This window comes from Notamacropus eugenii, chromosome 3 (genome assembly GCF_028372415.1).
Source record: "Notamacropus eugenii isolate mMacEug1 chromosome 3, mMacEug1.pri_v2, whole genome shotgun sequence".
In the NCBI taxonomy this organism is placed as follows: domain Eukaryota; kingdom Metazoa; phylum Chordata; class Mammalia; order Diprotodontia; family Macropodidae; genus Notamacropus; species Notamacropus eugenii.
In genome coordinates, this window is record NC_092874.1 from 220,597,977 (window position 1) to 220,614,474 (window position 16,498).

General features: G+C 47.0%; 1 protein-coding gene and 1 long non-coding RNA gene across 2 annotated transcripts; one reads left to right on the plus strand and one right to left on the minus strand.

Annotated features, from left to right (window-relative positions):
• Positions 1–1,404: 1,404 nt before the first annotated feature.
• On the minus strand, positions 1,405–4,904 carry LOC140534003 (uncharacterized). The gene is made up of 3 exons (XR_011977138.1): positions 4,659–4,904; positions 3,777–3,935; positions 1,405–1,864 (listed from the first exon to the last, which is right to left on the minus strand). It is a non-coding gene; the product is annotated as an uncharacterized lncRNA (long non-coding RNA).
• On the plus strand, positions 4,491–16,297 carry CACNB3 (calcium voltage-gated channel auxiliary subunit beta 3). Its single transcript, XM_072654547.1, has 13 exons — positions 4,491–5,042; positions 10,127–10,249; positions 10,417–10,539; positions 11,197–11,312; positions 11,440–11,498; positions 11,768–11,787; positions 12,337–12,417; positions 12,669–12,727; positions 12,895–13,004; positions 13,436–13,587; positions 13,890–13,985; positions 14,236–14,385; positions 14,880–16,297. The coding sequence occupies exons 1-13, from the start codon at positions 4,998–5,000 to the stop codon at positions 15,192–15,194; spliced, it is 1,449 nt and encodes a 482-aa protein (XP_072510648.1). The 5' UTR covers positions 4,491–4,997; the 3' UTR covers positions 15,195–16,297.
• Positions 16,298–16,498: the final 201 nt, after the last annotated feature.

Below are 16,498 nucleotides of genomic sequence, written 5' to 3' on the forward strand. Positions count from 1 at the left end.
GTTTGTTTTGTTTCACTGAGAGTAATACATGTTGCTGGCAAAGTGAGTTCCTAGATGCATAGCATAGCCTGCTGTAGAATGGGGAGATTTTAGGTTGATATGAGGCGGGCACGGGGTTGTGGTGGGGAATTGAAGAGAATGAGAGGGGGAAGCTCTTGGTAAAGATAATGTCTAATCAGGACAGATTTTGGGCAAGACAGTTTGGTTCCTTAGGCAAGTTTTGCAAATTGAACATTCTCTTTTCTGCTTGAAAAATGTCTCTCCTTCACCTGATGTGTTACTGTACTCAGATTTTGAGACTTTGATGTAACAGATGCAACTTGAAATCATAAAAATGTACTTCCAAGAAGCTTAATAATGTCTTAGAAGGAGCATTAGTTTTGGAGTGAGACAGCTTTGGTTTAAATCCAAGGTCTGGTGTTTGTCACTTCTGTGATTTGGACAAGTCACGTTAGCTCCTGAGCTGTAATTTCTTTCCTTATAAAATGAAAAGGTTGGACTGGATGATTTCTAAGGTCCCTTTCAACTCTAAATCCTATGATTCTAGAAAATTGCAGAATTTAATGCCTTTGGTATCCCTGGAGTGACATAGAGTGGACTTGGGAGAGAATGGGGCACAGCTGTGAGTAAAGTAAAACCACAGTAAGGATAGGTATAGATATGAAGAACATTTCCCTAATAAGTTGTTAAATGTTAATCGGTATGTTGAAGGAAGCTTCTGCCATCAGTGCTGTGAGTTGGAGAGGGGTACCTTTTAAGAACAAGTGGGGATTAGGCTGCTGTTAATGACACTACAAGTCTGGTAAACCAATTGCCCTTGACAATATTCAGGCTATTGCTACAGTCCTTGCCTTCTCCCCACACTCACAGACCTTGACTACACCCTGATGTTTTGTTACCTCTGAACATGCTTAGGTGTGTTAGGTGTGTGTGTGTTCATCCTTCGTTGCCAAAGAAGATAATGACATGACTTGCACTTGACTTTGTTTTGAGTGAGGGAGGGCTGTGCAGGTCACCAGCCTCACTTCTCCTCCAGAGTCATCTGAATCCAGTGACTAGATATTCATCAGGATGACTGGAGATGACCCAGCATGAGGCCACTGGGGCTAAGTGACTTGCCCAAAGTCACACAGCTAGTGAGTATCAAGTGTCTGAGGTGAGATTTGAACTCAGGTCCTCTTGGCTCCTGCACTGATGCTCTATGCACTGTACCACCTAGCTGCCCTATATGAACATACTTACTCCCTGGAGAAAAGAGGAGCAATAAAGGGCCAGGGAAGGGGCTCAAGGTGGGGAGGGACAGATCTTGTTCTGATAATCCTATTCTCCAGCTTGGAGAACCTGATGAAATTTCTCTTTGAATGAATGTATAAATGAGTTAAACATGGGACACAAGTAGAAAAGTAAGATAGTCTCTGCTCTCAAGGAGCTCATGTTATAATGGCAGAGACAACAGAATGGAAGATCGAAACTGCAAGTAAGATGGAAAAGCCCTAGGGTCTTAGAGTCTAGTGGCAAAGCAGATATTAATGCTTCTTTCATGTCTTTTCCACCAACATAATCCTATCAGTTTCTGATGTTGAGCTATTTGACTGTGCCATGGTGGCAAGAACTTTCTTTTCCGAGCCTTGAGTAGCTGTGGCTGTAACACCTACAGGAGCAGTTGCCAGGCTGCATCTCCACAGGGGTTGCATGGTTGTGAGGATTTGGCTGGAAGGAGAATTGGTGCTCTGGGAGTACTGCTACTCTCAAGGTTTCTGTTCCTTTTGCCCGTCGGTAGCAGTTGGTCAGAAGTTGGTGGTGATGAGGAAGTTGGGCCTATCCACAATGATTTCTCAGTACAGGAATGGTTGTGAGGGCTGGCCTGCAAGCAAGATGTATGGTTAAGTCATTTTTCAGTCTTATGTCCGACTCTCCATGAGTTCATTTGGGTGTTTTCTTGGTTGAGATACTGGAGTGATCCAGCTCATTTTACAGATAAAGAACAGAGGAAAACAGGATTAAGTGACTTGCCCAGGGTCACACAGCTAGTGTCTGAGGTCAGATTTGAACTCAGGAAGATGTCTTCCTGAGTCCAGGCCCAGAACTCTATCTACTGAGTCACCTCTATCACTGAGTCTCCCTTTGGGGAGAGCACAGCACTGTTATCCTCAAAGCGCTTGTGCTCAGGTCCCCATGCTGAATCTGTCAAGATCTGAGGAGAGATGGTGGTCAAGGTGGTAGCTGTGGTTTGACTTGCCTGGCATATGCTACCTCCTGCCTCTTCCCTCAGGGTGCCCTGCTACTTTCATCCTCAATTCTTCCTCTACATTCTGCTGAAAGAATATTAGAGGAAAGCTCAAGAACATTTTATGGAGCAGGGAAACTGAAGTATGGAAAGAGGAGTCAATAACAGGGGAGGGGGATAGCTAGGTAGTGCAGTGGATAGGTTACTGGCCCTAGAGTCAGAAGGACCTGAATTCAAATCAGATTTCAGACACTTATTAGCTGTGTGATCTTGGGCAAGTCATTTAACACCAATTGCCTCAAAAAAAAAAAATCAATAGCAGAGTTGAAGCTAAAACCTAGACATCCTGTATCACAAACTCTTAAACTCAGAATGTTAGACCTGGATGGGCCTTAGAATTTAGTCCAGCTAATTCAATCCCCACATTTTACAGATGAGGAAAGTGAGACCCAGAGAGTGACTTGGCATACTAAGTGACTTGTCATACTACTAGCTAGAGACAATGGCAAAACTAGAAGCCAGGTCTCCTGGTTCCCATTTCATTACTCATTTTATCATGCCATGATATCTCCTCCCAGAGTCTTAGGGATCTCCTGCTTCTCAGACTAAGTGCCCCTGTAAATTCTGAGATCCTGTCCCTTCTATTGAAAAACTGTAATACTGAGACATCCATTGGTACCTCTCACCCTACCCTCCAACTTCTATTCTCATTCCCACTATTGAAAGAGGAAGGGACATAGCAGCAGACTTTTTGTAAATGATTTTTTTAGACTGAATTGGATTGACAGGCTCCTTGGTGCACTCTCCTTGGGAGAAATGGAAAATATGAAAATGAACAATTACACTCTCAGGCAAGGAGCTGGAGGTCAGAATGCCTGGATTTCTCTCTTAGTTCCTTCTCCCTTCCTGGATCAGTTTGTCTTCTGAGAGTAGAATCCCTCAAGATGACAGTTTTGAATTTGTGTCTAGACAAACACAAATGATTTTTCCTTCTTATATTGCCCAGAGAATGGGGAGAGGATATAGCCAAAATGACAGAGGATTTGGAGATGCTCTTAAAAGCTTTGAGATTAAGGAATGTTTTCAAAGATGTGCCACCCACCTCAATCTCTGTAGGAAAGTGGGAATTTGACATCTGCACCAGTGACTGGGAGGAAATAAGAAGGCTCACCCCTGGTACCCACAGGGCATGCTAGTTTACATTCATTCCCAGGTCCCCATCCCAAGCTATGCTCCTGCTTTCTTCCTCAGTTTAATAATCCAACTCAAAACTGTTTATTAAACATCTGCTTGGTAGAAGATATGATTTTAGGTAATACGTATGTAAAGATACATGCAACTATGTTCTCAAGAATGTTAATGGTTTTTAAAACTCAAAATAAGGGGAGTAAGAGCTAGCTACATACATACACACACACACACACACACACATGCATACATACTCACAAGTGCAAAGAAGAGATCCAAATAAGGTGTTATGAGAAATTTAACAGGAGATCACTTTCAGTTGGGGCAGATGTAGGAAGTGAAATCTGCTAGAAGAAGGTACCTGAGTTGGACCTTGAAGGAAAAGTAACTTCAACCATGGTTTCAGGAACCTTCACATGGGCAGCCTCCCCAGTCAAGTTCTCAGCTCTGTCCGAGGTACTGAGGATTCTTTGGGGATAACCAAAGGAAATAACCCTTTCCTCGAATACTTCTCAGCCTACTTTTGAGTGGGGTAAAGGAGAGAGGAGGCAATTTATTCTCACCAAGAAAAATGACTTTGTGACATTTACCGTATCCCCTCGGAGGGGCAGTGCCCAGCTCACTCTAATCCCTAAAGTGGATTTGGAAGTGTGGTCTTTTCATCAGCTCCTCATCCTTCAGACACCTGCTGATCTTTGAAAGGGGTGGGGAAAGGGCAAAACTGCTTGTAGGCTTTGACCTGGAGTCTTCAAAACATATTTAAAACCACTTCACAGGCCTCTTCTTTCTATCTTTCACTCCTTCTGTCTTTTTACCCTTTTCTCCCCCATCCACTCCCCCCCCCCCCATATACCCCATCTTCTTGTACTCTCTTAGGCCTCTCTACTTTCTAGCTCTTTCCTTTTCCTCTGCCTCCCTTTCTGCCTTGCTCTCTTTATAGTTCTCTCCTCCTTTGCTTAGCTGCCTCCTTTTCTCTCTATGTCTCTCCTCCCCTCCCCCTCAGCCCTTTGTTTCCCTGAGGAGTATTTCCTGGGTTTCTGTGTGTCTGTCTCCGCATCTTTCCTCGCCCCGCCCCGCTCTCTGCCAAGCCCTCCTTCCCTTCCTTCACCATCCCACTCTCCCACCACTTTAGCGGGATAGGTGCTTAGGGATCCACCCTGGCTCTTCGCCAACCCCACCCCCACCCCCTTCCTCCCCTCACCCCAGTCTGCCTCCCCCCCCCACCCCGCCTAAGCCTCCTTACCAGGAGATGGGGGAGGGGGGACGCTGGTGGGCGGGCGCTATTGTTGTAGGGGCCGGAGCTGGATTCCTCAGCAGCGCTCTGGGTGGGACCAGCCTGGTGTGTGGAGAGGGCTGGGAAGAGGGAGGGGAAGGGGGTGGTCGGGGAGACAGAGCTGAGATTTGAGCTCCTGGCAGCTGGTCTTTTCCTCTCGCTCCCCGGTCTCCTGTCCGTCTCCCCGGGCTCCGGTGACATCTCACAGGCCCGGGCGCTGCCCTCGCTCCCTGCCCCGGGTTATCCCCTCCTTCCCCCCGCCCACCCTCACCCCCGCGGCCCTGATCGCTCCCCAATCCGGACTCCCCCATGTATGACGACTCCTACGTGCCCGGGTTTGAGGACTCGGAGGCGGTGAGTGCCCACAGCGGTGGAGGTGGGGAAGTTGGGGACATCATCACCCCTTCCCCCTCTACCTCCCATTCTGAGATATGAAAAATATCTCTGCCGAGGAAGAGGGGAAGAGACTGTCGGAAAGGAAGGAGGATCATCTTCCCGCTGACTGTGTCTCCGTCGTCCCCCCGCCCCACCTCCCAGGGCCTGCGAACTCTAGGTTGGGGTTGGCGGGGTGGGGTGGGGGAAGAAACCTTGGAGAAGAGGACAGGAACAGAGTAAAGCTCTTGGAGATCGCGGGAGGGGGAAAAGAAGCTTGGAGTTGACTGCAGACCCTGAAGAGGTATAGATAGGAGGAGGGATGTCCCTGAAGTAAGGGGCACTAGGGATAGGGTTAATGTAGGGTTCTAGAGGGGAGGGAGGAGGACGAGCTCTACAGGGACACCAGGACGCTAGAAAAGAGTTAAAGGGCTCTCAACTGCTTGGACAAGCTAGAAATAAATGGTATTGGGATCTGGATGCATTTTGGAAAGATAGGACAACTAGGTGAATATGAAACACCTGGGAGACTGAGGGGGGTGCGGTGGATACAGGAGGATTGGGACCCTTCTAGCCAAAGTGTGGTCAGGAGCCTCCTTTGAGAGGGATCCTCTAAAGGGGCTCTAAACTGTAGAAACCTCTTCTCTGACTCTTATCCCCAGGGCCTTTGCTTCTTTCTCGCCTTCAAAACTTCCTCTTTTCTTTACACACCTCCTGCTCAAACTCCTGATCAAAGGCTGAGACCTGAGCACTGCACACATAATGGGGCTAACTGGGCCAGAGCTTGAATTGGCCACCAGACTCCTGGTATTGCCTACACAAGGCCACTTTGGTGCCAGATGACTCCTTTGCTTTCTCAGCTGAAAAAAAAAGTCTGGGTGATGGGGGCTGAGGGAGCTAGAGGATGGAAGAAGCTTTCTGCACAGGGAAACAGGCGACCGATAAATATTTAATTTTCATCTTTGCTTTTATCTCCTGACTCTTTGGAGACAAATCAGCTCATTAGGCAAGGATTCTGGTGATCTTAGGGAGGTGGGGTGATTGGGGGGAAAGGAGCGAAGTATGCTGGGAAGGATAGAGCAAAAGGTTGGGTAACAGTTTTTTGGCCCCCCTGGATACTTGTTCCTCCCTTCTCTCCTTATTCTATGGAGAAATTCCTGAATGTCCCAAAAGATGTCTCTGTGATTCTAGGTAGAGCGAATGGATATTTAGGGAATTAGTCAAAGAGGTTTTTGAAGGCACAAGGTTTGAGCCTTCTTCCATCCATCCCTGACCTTCTCCCATCCATCCCTGACCTTAACAAAATCCTAAGTTAGATGGATAGCCCGAGGGATCTCGGAGGTACATCCTGGTAAGGGAGGTAAGAGGACCAGTGGTACCCACAATGCTCCCAGTTGGGGGTTCCCTTTGCTCTAGGCTGAACCACAGGGGGCTAATTGTCTGGCATTCTGACTCATTGTCCAAGGCTTTATGGGTCTCATCTGTACTGTTTGTTGAAGGGGAAGCTGGCACTACCCAGGGTGTCAGCTTATGCCTGAGAAGGGATGTTTGAGGCCAGAGGGACCTGGCAGGTCTTTCTTATCCCTAGTGAATGAGCAGAGGATTTCTTTGAAAAGCTTAGGCAAGTGGCAGAAAAATGTCACTCAAAAAAGAGGAATAAAATTAATGAGGGAGAGAACTTGGTGGAGATGTTAAGGGGAGAAGCCTTTATCTTGGCCATTCTGGCCCCATGCCCATTCTCTGCCCTACTCTGATTCCTAGATCTACCATCTCCTCCCCCAAAGCCCTCCACCTACTTCAATCCTCCTTCTCTCCAGGGTCCCCACTGAAGCAGTAGGAGGCAGATCCGGGCTCTAAATAAATCCACAGGCTCATCTTCCTTCTTTCCTTTCCTTGTGCCAGGCAAGAGCGGTGCTGCAGCCTGCCCACACATTCACCAGGCAAGGGGGCACCACCAGGGCATCATGCCAACTCCCAGCAGCTCCACAGCACTGTGCCTCTGGCTGCCTTGTGTGAGGGGAAAGAAAGAACTTGGGTCTCCAGGGTCTGGCTTGGCAGGACAGCCTTGCCTTCTCCAAGGTAATAGCAGGATGCTAGGTCTGTGTGCTAAGAGTAGTAGATCATAAGATTTAGAAGTAGATGAGACCATAGAAAGCATCTATTCCTACACTCTCATTTTACAGATGAAGGAACTGGGATCTAGAGAAGTGAAATTATTTCACTGAGGTCAAATACTTAGTAAGCAGCAGAGTCAGCCTTGGAACCCAGGTCTACTGACTACAAATCCAGTACTCTTTTTACTACACCACGTTGTGACACAGAGGAAAAAGTACTAGCTTTGGAGTTTGAAGAGAGACTTCAGATCACACTTCTGATACTACGTAAGTGACCTTGGACAAGTGACTTAAACTCTCTTTGCCTGAATTTCCTCATCTGTAAAATTAAGGAGTTGGACTAGATGGCCCCGAGGCTCCTTTTCAGATCCCTGAGGATCTATGATCCTTAGCTATGATCCTGTCCGTTTAGAGACATTTATGTATAACCTAGCACTAAGTCAGCATAAATTAATTCAATTCTCCATCTCCCATCTTCAAGTGGGGGCAAGAGTGGAAGGGGAACAATTTAATTTTGATGCTCTGAACAGGTAGGTCAGTTGAGGCTGAGAGTGGATAAATTTTTGATGTGTATTTTAGAGGGAGTTTTCATGCTGGAAATTACTTACAAGGATGAAGTTACAAGTTGGGATTGTCTAATCTTCCTCCAAATCCTAGTACATATATTAAATTCCTTACCTACTATGTCACTATACTGGACAGTAGGAGTGATACCAATGTGAATTAGGTCCTGGGGGAGGTACACAATACAAATATTACATCATTTCTGCTTACATCCTCAGAGGGGACTAATAGGCAAATATTATATGAAAAATCAAATGTTAAGCTAGGTGCCCACAAGAGGTACAGATGAGGTGCTATGAAAGATAGAGAAATCACTTCAGATTTGAGGGTGAGTGAAAGAAAATGATGAAGCTGACTCAAGTAAATTGTTAATAATAAATGAACATTTTGGGTCAAAGACCTAAATGATTCTTCCTGATTCTGCCCAGGGGGCCGAAAGAGGACAGAGCTTATAAAACAGTGCCTGAAGGTTGGGGTGATTGTGGAAGGGAGTCTCCGAGTGCTTCTGAATGCCGTGTAAGACAGAGGGACATTCCCATAACCCAACCCTGGGCAGAATCAGGCCTACCTTCAAACCTCAGAACATATCTAACTACCAGGGGTATAATCAATGTTTATTGCGTGAATGAGTAAATGGGGTTTCCAGTCTATGGAGCACAGTGAGTAAGTTGCTCTTCTGTGTGAAATCAGATTCCATCAAAATCAAGTCGCCATCATCCTTTTTCCATAGTTCCAAGTCAGCTATTTTATTTTATTTTTTTTTAAGACTGTGAGGTCTGGAGACTGGACTGATGTGGAGTGGAGAACTGTGGTGAGAGAGTAGTTTTGTGTCCTAGGTGAGTTTTCTCTAAGTGGTCTCTATCCCCAATCAAAAAGCTCTGGCTCCTTCTGTCAAAAGTGTTTTAGATTTAAAGGCAGACAGGAGTCCTAAGGGTATGTCTGTAAGCCTAAGAATATCTAGGAAGCTGATCTGATGCCTCTCCAGGTATTTTTTTCAACAAACTCTTCTCTCATGTAAATTTTGAATCCCTTGGACAGAATCAGACTCAAGATTTCCTAGATACAAGGAAGCAATTCAGTGCAGTGAGATGGAGACGTGATGTAAAACAAAGAGCATTGACTTTAGAGTCAGAGGTCTGAGTTCAAATGCTAGTTCTGCTACTTGCTATCAGTGTAACTATACACTATTTGCTTCTTTGAGTCTCAGATTCTTATCTGTATTTTGTGGGGGTTGGAATAAGGTCCTGTCCAACTTTAAATTCTGTGAACAAAGCTGTTCTGTGAACAAAGGGGCTTCCTTCATAGAGGAGGAAACTGAGATAGAAAGATTCCTTGCCACTTGTTCCAGAGTCCAGTTATTTGCCCTTCTCTATTTCTTGTTTCTTTCTTACTCCCAAGAGAAAATCTTGTACACTCTAACAGTCTGCTACTCATTGTCCTTACATTCAAGGACCCTTGCTTTTAGAGAAAGGAAACACTGCATTTAGAACTTAATGGAATTCAAGTGATTCAATTGTACCTTCCCCAAATCCAGGTCCTTCTCTTAGCCTGAGTTGCTTGGCACCGGCATAGAGATGGTAAGGGGGTGGGACAAAGAAGGTCAGGTGGGTGGGTGGGGCCTTTCCTTACAGGTGCTTGGCTACTGGTGCCAAGGGAGACAGCTTTATGTTGCTGTCTTAGACTGGAGCTGCACCCAGCTCTAATATCCTAGCCAAGTGGGGAAGGAGAAGGTACGAGGAAGTACTATCAGAAGCTGGCACTCATTATTTCTCTTTTCAACCTGAGAAGAGGCAGGAACTGATGAGGGGGGGATCTCAGTGCCCAGGGAGAAAATGGGTATAAGTAGACAAGAGAGGGTCAGTGCCATGCATATCTGATTTTTTTTTTTTTTTGTTGCTACACTTAAGCCAGCACCCTATGACTGTCATGTATCTTAAAAGAACACTTTCAATCAGATCCATTAGGAGGAAGCGGGATACCTGGGTGTTATTCCTATGTTTGGGGTTTCCTCTGTTTGCCATAGAAGACAATAAGAAGGGAAAAAAGCAAATATAGCAGGTATTATATAAAAATAGTACTAATAGGTTAGCTTAGCAGTTCAAGTCCAAGTGTGTGTGAGGGGATGAACAAAGTAGATCCTGGCAAACAAAGATTTTGGTGACTTTTTGACCAATTTCTATAACTTGATGTGCAGTCAAGGGGTCATGAGGTAGTATGAGAACAGTAGAATGCTGGCAGTTCTCCCTCCTCCTCCTTCTCCATGGAAGAGATGAGAGGGAGAGTATTATAACAATTTCAGGGTACTCTGCTGACTTTTGCACTTTTATATAGAATGCACCCTCACTGGTAGAGCTCAACCCTGGGATCACTGCCTCTCTCTCCACCTAGGGTTCAGCAGATTCCTACACTAGCCGACCATCTTTGGACTCATACCCCTCCCTGGAGGAGGACAGGGAGAGTGGCTGTCGAGAGGTGGAGAGCCAGGCTCAGCAGCAACTGGAGAGAGCCAAGGTATCCATTGTGTTCACCTGTCTTGTCACTCCTGATTCTTTGGCCTTTCCTGTCTATCTTCCTTTTACTCTTAGAGTACCAAGAGTTAGGGAAGAAGGATGTCAGAAACTGAGGAGGAGTTCTTTACCCCTCTTCTCATCTGTGTTCTTTGCTATTCGCTCTCCTAGCACAAACCAGTGGCATTTGCTGTGAGGACCAATGTCAGTTACTGTGGGGTGCTGGATGAGGAGTGCCCTGTCCAGGGCTCAGGAGTCAATTTTGAAGCCAGAGATTTCCTGCATATCAAAGAGGTGAACTTCATCCTATTCCCAATCTTGAGTCTCCTTGATTTCCTAGGTCTCCCACTGAGATTCCTGCCCCTTCAAACTTTCAAATGGCCATCCAAACATTAGGACCCTAACTATCCAATCCTCAAAGACTAGACTAGATCCCCAATCTCACCAACTCTTAACTAGTCTCCTTGCAACCTCCCCTTAATTTCTCTTCTCTCCTTTTCCTCTTCCTAAGGGTCTCATGGACACTTATGGAGAGCACCTCTCTGTTCCTTCCCATCTTTGGGGGAATGAGTCGGGGCTGAGGTTGAAGAACTCCAATACCCTGTTGGGATGAGAAGGGGTCAAGGTTCTGGGCAGACCCTCTAGATTCATTTTTCTCTGGAGGCTGCTAGGTGGCTCAGGGGAATAAGTTAGGGATGTGGAGTCAGGAGTACGAGTTCAAATTCTGGTTGAGATCAAATGAGACATAATATGTAAAGAGTTCTGCAAATCTTAAAATGCTTTATAAATGCTAGCTATTATTATTAAATTTACTTCTTGCCTTCCACCTAGGCAAAATCACTGCCCTACTGTCTGGCTCCAAACTTAGAATCTAAAACTGTGGAGAAGAAATGACCCCTTCTACTGCACCCTTTTCCTAATTACTGAACTGCCTTCCCTATCTACTTCTAGAAATACAACAATGACTGGTGGATTGGGAGGCTAGTGAAGGAGGGTGGGGATATTGCCTTCATCCCCAGCCCTCAACGTCTGGAAACCATACGTCTCAAGCAAGAACAGAAGGCTAGGTATGTGACAGGCAGTAATATGGGGAGGGCTAAGTATGCTGAAAGACCAAAACCACTCACTTCATTTCTCTTCTCTCTTATCAACTCTCCTCCCTATCCCATTCCCCTAATCGTGGTTTAACTTCAGGAGATCTGGGAACCCCTCTGGTGATACTGGCAACCGACGTTCCCCTCCCCCATCTCTAGGTAATCTCCCTTCCCATTTCAGGTGGAAAAACGGTTCAGTGGGGGAGGGAGAGATCTTCTTCTAATGACTGATTGGGAGGAGGATAAGGGGGAGGGAAAGGTATAGTACTGGGGGATGCTGGCACCTCTCCCACAAGGTGGGGCCACCCCCACCCCATTGACTAGTGTGGGTGTGGGTGTGGGTATGGGGAAGACAGGGGCCACCATGTCTCTCCCAGGGCTCCCTCCCCCCTCACCAACCTCAGTCTCTTATTTCCTTTTCCAAAAAGCCAAACAGAAGCAAAAGCAGGTAAGTGCAAGGATGGGGTTGTGGGCTAGGGAGGCTCAGAATTTATGGGGAACTGCTAGAATTTCCCCCAGTACCCTTTTTCTCCTCTAAGCCAGAACAGAGGAAACGGAAGTTGAATCAGTTGCCCAATCCAAGAGAAATTTTGTGGGGAGGATAATCTAGGAGCTCCCAGGAGGAGGGGAGGATATAGTTGAGAATTTAGGGGAAAGCTTGAGGAGGAAACCCTTCCTCATTTTTCACATGGTAGGGCAAATCCTTACCTTGGCCTGTTTCTCTTCCCCTTCCTTTCCATCTTATACACTTTCTACAACTCTAGGACCTCTAATTTTAGGAAATGAAGCAGAGCAAGGAAGGCAACTGAGGACAAAAGGTCTGGAAAGATCAAGGCATCCTGATTTTCTGCTTACCCTTCAATACCTCCCTTCTACCCTCAACCCTATTTATCCTACCCATGTCCAATGAAGTCACACATAGTGCATTAGGGAGGAGAGGTGTCCTTTAATGAATGATGGGACCCCATGTGGTTGTGATGTTTTCTGCCCTCTTCAGGCAGAACATGTACCCCCATATGATGTGGTACCCTCCATGCGACCTGTGGTGCTTGTGGGGCCTTCTTTGAAAGGTTATGAGGTAAGTAGGGCAGTGGTCTTCCAGTTCAGCTCCCTATCTTGACTATGTGTCCCAAGTCTCTTGGAGATATCCACTGTCCAGGGCAAGGTCTCAGAGAATGTCAAAGACAACAAGGAGATCTGATCCCCTGCCCAGTGGAATAATGGATAAATGTAGAGATGGGACCATGTTATGGAGGATGGAGCATGCCATCCCTTTCCATAGGGCTTTTATATCCAGTCACTAAGTGTTTTCATACTCTAACCCATCAGGTCACAGACATGATGCAGAAGGCACTCTTTGACTTTCTCAAGCATCGTTTTGATGGCAGGTGAGCTGTATAGAGTGGAGTCAGATACTTCCTATTCCACTGTCCTGCAATGCATTCGTTTTTGAAGGGATAATTGGGTGGCTAGACTTGGAAAGACATTAGGAATCAAGCTCTCTTGGCTTTAGAGTCCAGCAGTGACCCTCCATTCCATTTCCTCTATTCTCTAGGATCTCTATTACTCGAGTTACAGCTGACCTCTCTCTGGCAAAGAGATCGGTGCTTAACAACCCAGGCAAGAGAACTATAATTGAACGCTCTACAGCCCGATCCAGCATTGGTGAGAATCCTTCCCAGTTCACACAAAGCTCCTCTTAGTCCCCAGATGCCTTATTCCCTCTACCCCCTCCATTTGCTCCCAAGCTCATCACATCCCATTGCTGTTCCACTCATGCTACAATGCCACCCCATCACCTGTTCCCACCAAGGTACCTTAACTCTCAGTCCCTCGGAAAGGTGAAACAGAATGATGTTTTTGAGAAACACTCTGACTCAACAAATATTTAAGTCTTATTGTGTATATGGAATTGGGTTTGGTACTAGAGATTCACACCTGAAATTAGATAGCCACTGCCCTCAAGGAATTTACAATCTACTAGAACATTTATGGTCACAAAGCAGTGTGGGGAAGGTAGACTCTTGGAAGCCTCTCATAGTCCTGGAGTTTCCCCCTCTGGGGGTGGGGGAACCTGCTGACCACTCCCCCCACAGCTGAGGTGCAGAGTGAAATCGAGCGGATCTTCGAGTTGGCCAAGTCTCTGCAGCTGGTAGTGCTGGATGCCGACACCATCAACCACCCTGCCCAGCTGGCTAAGACCTCTCTGGCCCCCATCATCGTATATGTCAAAGTGTCCTCACCCAAGGTCAGCAGGGAGGTGCAAGGGGGATGGGGATGGTGCCAATCTGGGTCCCCCAAACCTACCAGGGATGAGCCTGCTTAGCTTGGTGTCACTGCCTAAGTCAAGCATGTTTGTGCTCTCTTCCTGCCCACTAGCAGCTGGGCTTCTTGTCCCTTATACCTTTCATAGCCACCATACCCAGCTCCACTCATGTCCCTGAAGACAGCATACCAAGAACCTCCCCCATTCCCTTGAATGACATCATGCCCAATTTTATTCATGATCCCTCTCAAGAGACATTGCGCCCATATTTATTTGTCCCTTAGGTGCTTCACCGTCTGATCCGCTCCCGGGGAAAGTCACAGATGAAACATGTGAATGTTCAGATGATGGCCTATGACAAACTGGTACAATGCCCACCAGTGAGTGCATTAACGCTGCTCCCACTTTACTTTTGAGGGTCTAGTTGGGGTGGATTGTGGAAAGTATGGAAGAAGCAGCTTAGATCTTCATATGTAACCTTAGGCAAGATACTTAATCTCTCTACGCCTCAGTTTCTTCATCTGTAAAATGATGGAGTTGGATGAGATGGCCTCTGAGGTCCCCTCCAACTAGATCTAGATCTGTGATCTCTCATACTTGCTCCCTTTCTCTATCCCCTACCCCGCCAAGGAATCTTTTGATGTGATCCTGGATGAAAACCAGCTGGAAGATGCCTGTGAGCACCTGGCTGAGTACTTGGAAGTGTACTGGAGAGCTACTCACTACCCAGCCCCAGGGCCTGGCCTGCTGGGCCCACCCAGTGCCATCTCTGACCTTCAGGTAACCAGACTTCCCTCAGACCAAGTACTTTAGTTACTATTCCCTCCCTAAACTATTGCCAAGGCAGACATGTTAGACTTCAAATCTCTGGAGTACTAGTAAGGGATGATGAGCTGGTTTCACAGATAGTTTCCATTAGTAGGCAGAACTGAAACATGACAGGACAAAGGACTGACGGGCAGGGAAGGCAAACTGCAGTGTAAGTGGAGGAGAGCAAAGTCAAGAGCAGTCCACCTGTGTACAGCTGGAAGAGGAAGACACAGCACCTGTCTCCTTTCAGATTTGGGTGCAGTGCTACAGAGGTGATAGGGAAAGTGTGATCTAACTCCAGTCCCCATTTCTGAGGAAGCAGATCACCTTCTTTAAGCGTGGTCAGGAAGAGACTCATTCTCGTTCCTCTTTGCCCCCCACCTCAAGCACTGCCTACCTAGAATTTGGTTGGGGATGGGCTGAGAGGGAAGTCAGTTTTGATTTTACCTTGATGTCATACCCAGAACCAGCAGCTGCTGGGGGAGCAAGGAGGGGAGTGCTCACCCCTGGAGCGAGATAGCCTGATGCCTTCAGATGAGGCCAGTGAGAGCTCACACCAAGCTTGGACTGGATCTTCTCAGCGCAGTTCTCACCATTTAGAGGATGAGTACACTGACGTCTATCAAGATCTGTACCAGCCACATCGTCAGCATACATCAGGGCTACCCAGTGCCAATGGACAGGACCCTCAAGATAGGCTCCTGGCCCGGAACTCGGAGCATAATTACAACGAAAGGAACTGGCAACGCAACCGGCCTTGGCCTAAGGACAGCTACTGAACTCCTCCTTCATGCCCTGCCCCGGTCTGTCCAAGGGAGTGGAGGGGGAAATGGGAATAGCAGGGCTCGAGCTTACTGGTGGGTTGGAGTTAAGCTAGCATTAGGCTGGCACTAGGCTTAGCCCCCTAGGTCCCCTTGCCCAGCTCAGGACCCCAATATTCTAAGAGCTCTGGGTGGCCCTTTTGCCTTCTGGGCTAAGGAGCCCCATGCTCTTCACTTACCAAGTACTAGTCTGTACCCCTGGCACCTGTCTTCTCTCCTGCACAAGAAGCTGTCCTCATTGGGTAGCACCCTCAAGTCTAGGATTCCTGTAGAAATGGCCTTCCATTTCTTCCAGACTCAGGAAAGAGATGTCCCCGTAAAGGTAACTGGGAGATGAGGAGGGCCATAGCAAGGAACAGTGCCAAGGTCCAGTGGAGAGTAAGGTCCTATTGCTCCATCAGCCAAGGTATTCAGATTTTGGGGTCCTTATTGGACCCCTCTAACCTTGAAACCACACATGTGAAATGAGACAATCACCCCATTTCCACACCTGAATTTAGCTTCTATTCATTCATTCAGTGGTCAAGGTGTGAAGGGTGGGTTAGGGGTAGAGATAAGAGCAATCACCGAACTATGTTGGGAAGAGAGAAAGGGACCCCTTAAAGATCTTAGGGTGGAATAGGAGTCAAGAACAGGAGATAGTCGGGCCCTCACATTTTCCAGGATTCTTCTGACCCAAGTGTTTATTCTTCAAAACTGGGGTCGGAGGGGAAGTAGAAACAAGGGTACAGAAGTCAAAAAGGGGAAGTAGCAGCATTGAGAATATTGAACCATTCTGGGGGCCCCTCATCTGCTCCTGTATTTTCCTTTAATTCCTTCTCTACCCTGTCATGACCAGTGGGGGCCATGGACCCCAAACTTTTCTTCTTGCCTCATATACACAACTATTTAAGTTACAGTTAGGCCAGGGGAGAGAAAAGGAGCAGAGGTGGGGAATCTCTTCTGATTTCTGGAAAACCTAACTGCATCCCTCCTGTATGACTGTGTAACTGAGCCCACACCCCACATGGCCATAGCCTTCATCCTGCTGTCATCACCAATAAATACCATGTACTGCCCCACCACACCCCATCCCATCCTTCCCAGGGTCAACATCTTTTGTATTGAGTACGAATGTCATACCGGTTGGTTTATGTTTGGAGTGGAATGAAGAAATTACCTGGTTTTCCCTGAAGAATCCATTGAGTTAGTGGAAAAGGGAGAGAGAAATGAGGCTTACATTGTCCACCCACCCCTATATCTAAGAGCTCAGTGGAAGAAGC

What these genes read in the sequence shown, in the direction of transcription:
- CACNB3 (XM_072654547.1), top strand. Translation starts at nt 4,998, where the DNA reads ATGTATGACGACTCCTACGTGCCCGGGTTTGAGGACTCGGAGGCG. An exon ending in CCAAACAGAAGCAAAAGCAG is followed by an intron (nt 11,788 to 12,336) that starts GTAAGTGCAAGG and finishes TGCCCTCTTCAG; the next exon opens with GCAGAACATGTACCCCCATA. An exon ending in GTGCCATCTCTGACCTTCAG is followed by an intron (nt 14,386 to 14,879) that starts GTAACCAGACTT and finishes TGTCATACCCAG; the next exon opens with AACCAGCAGCTGCTGGGGGA.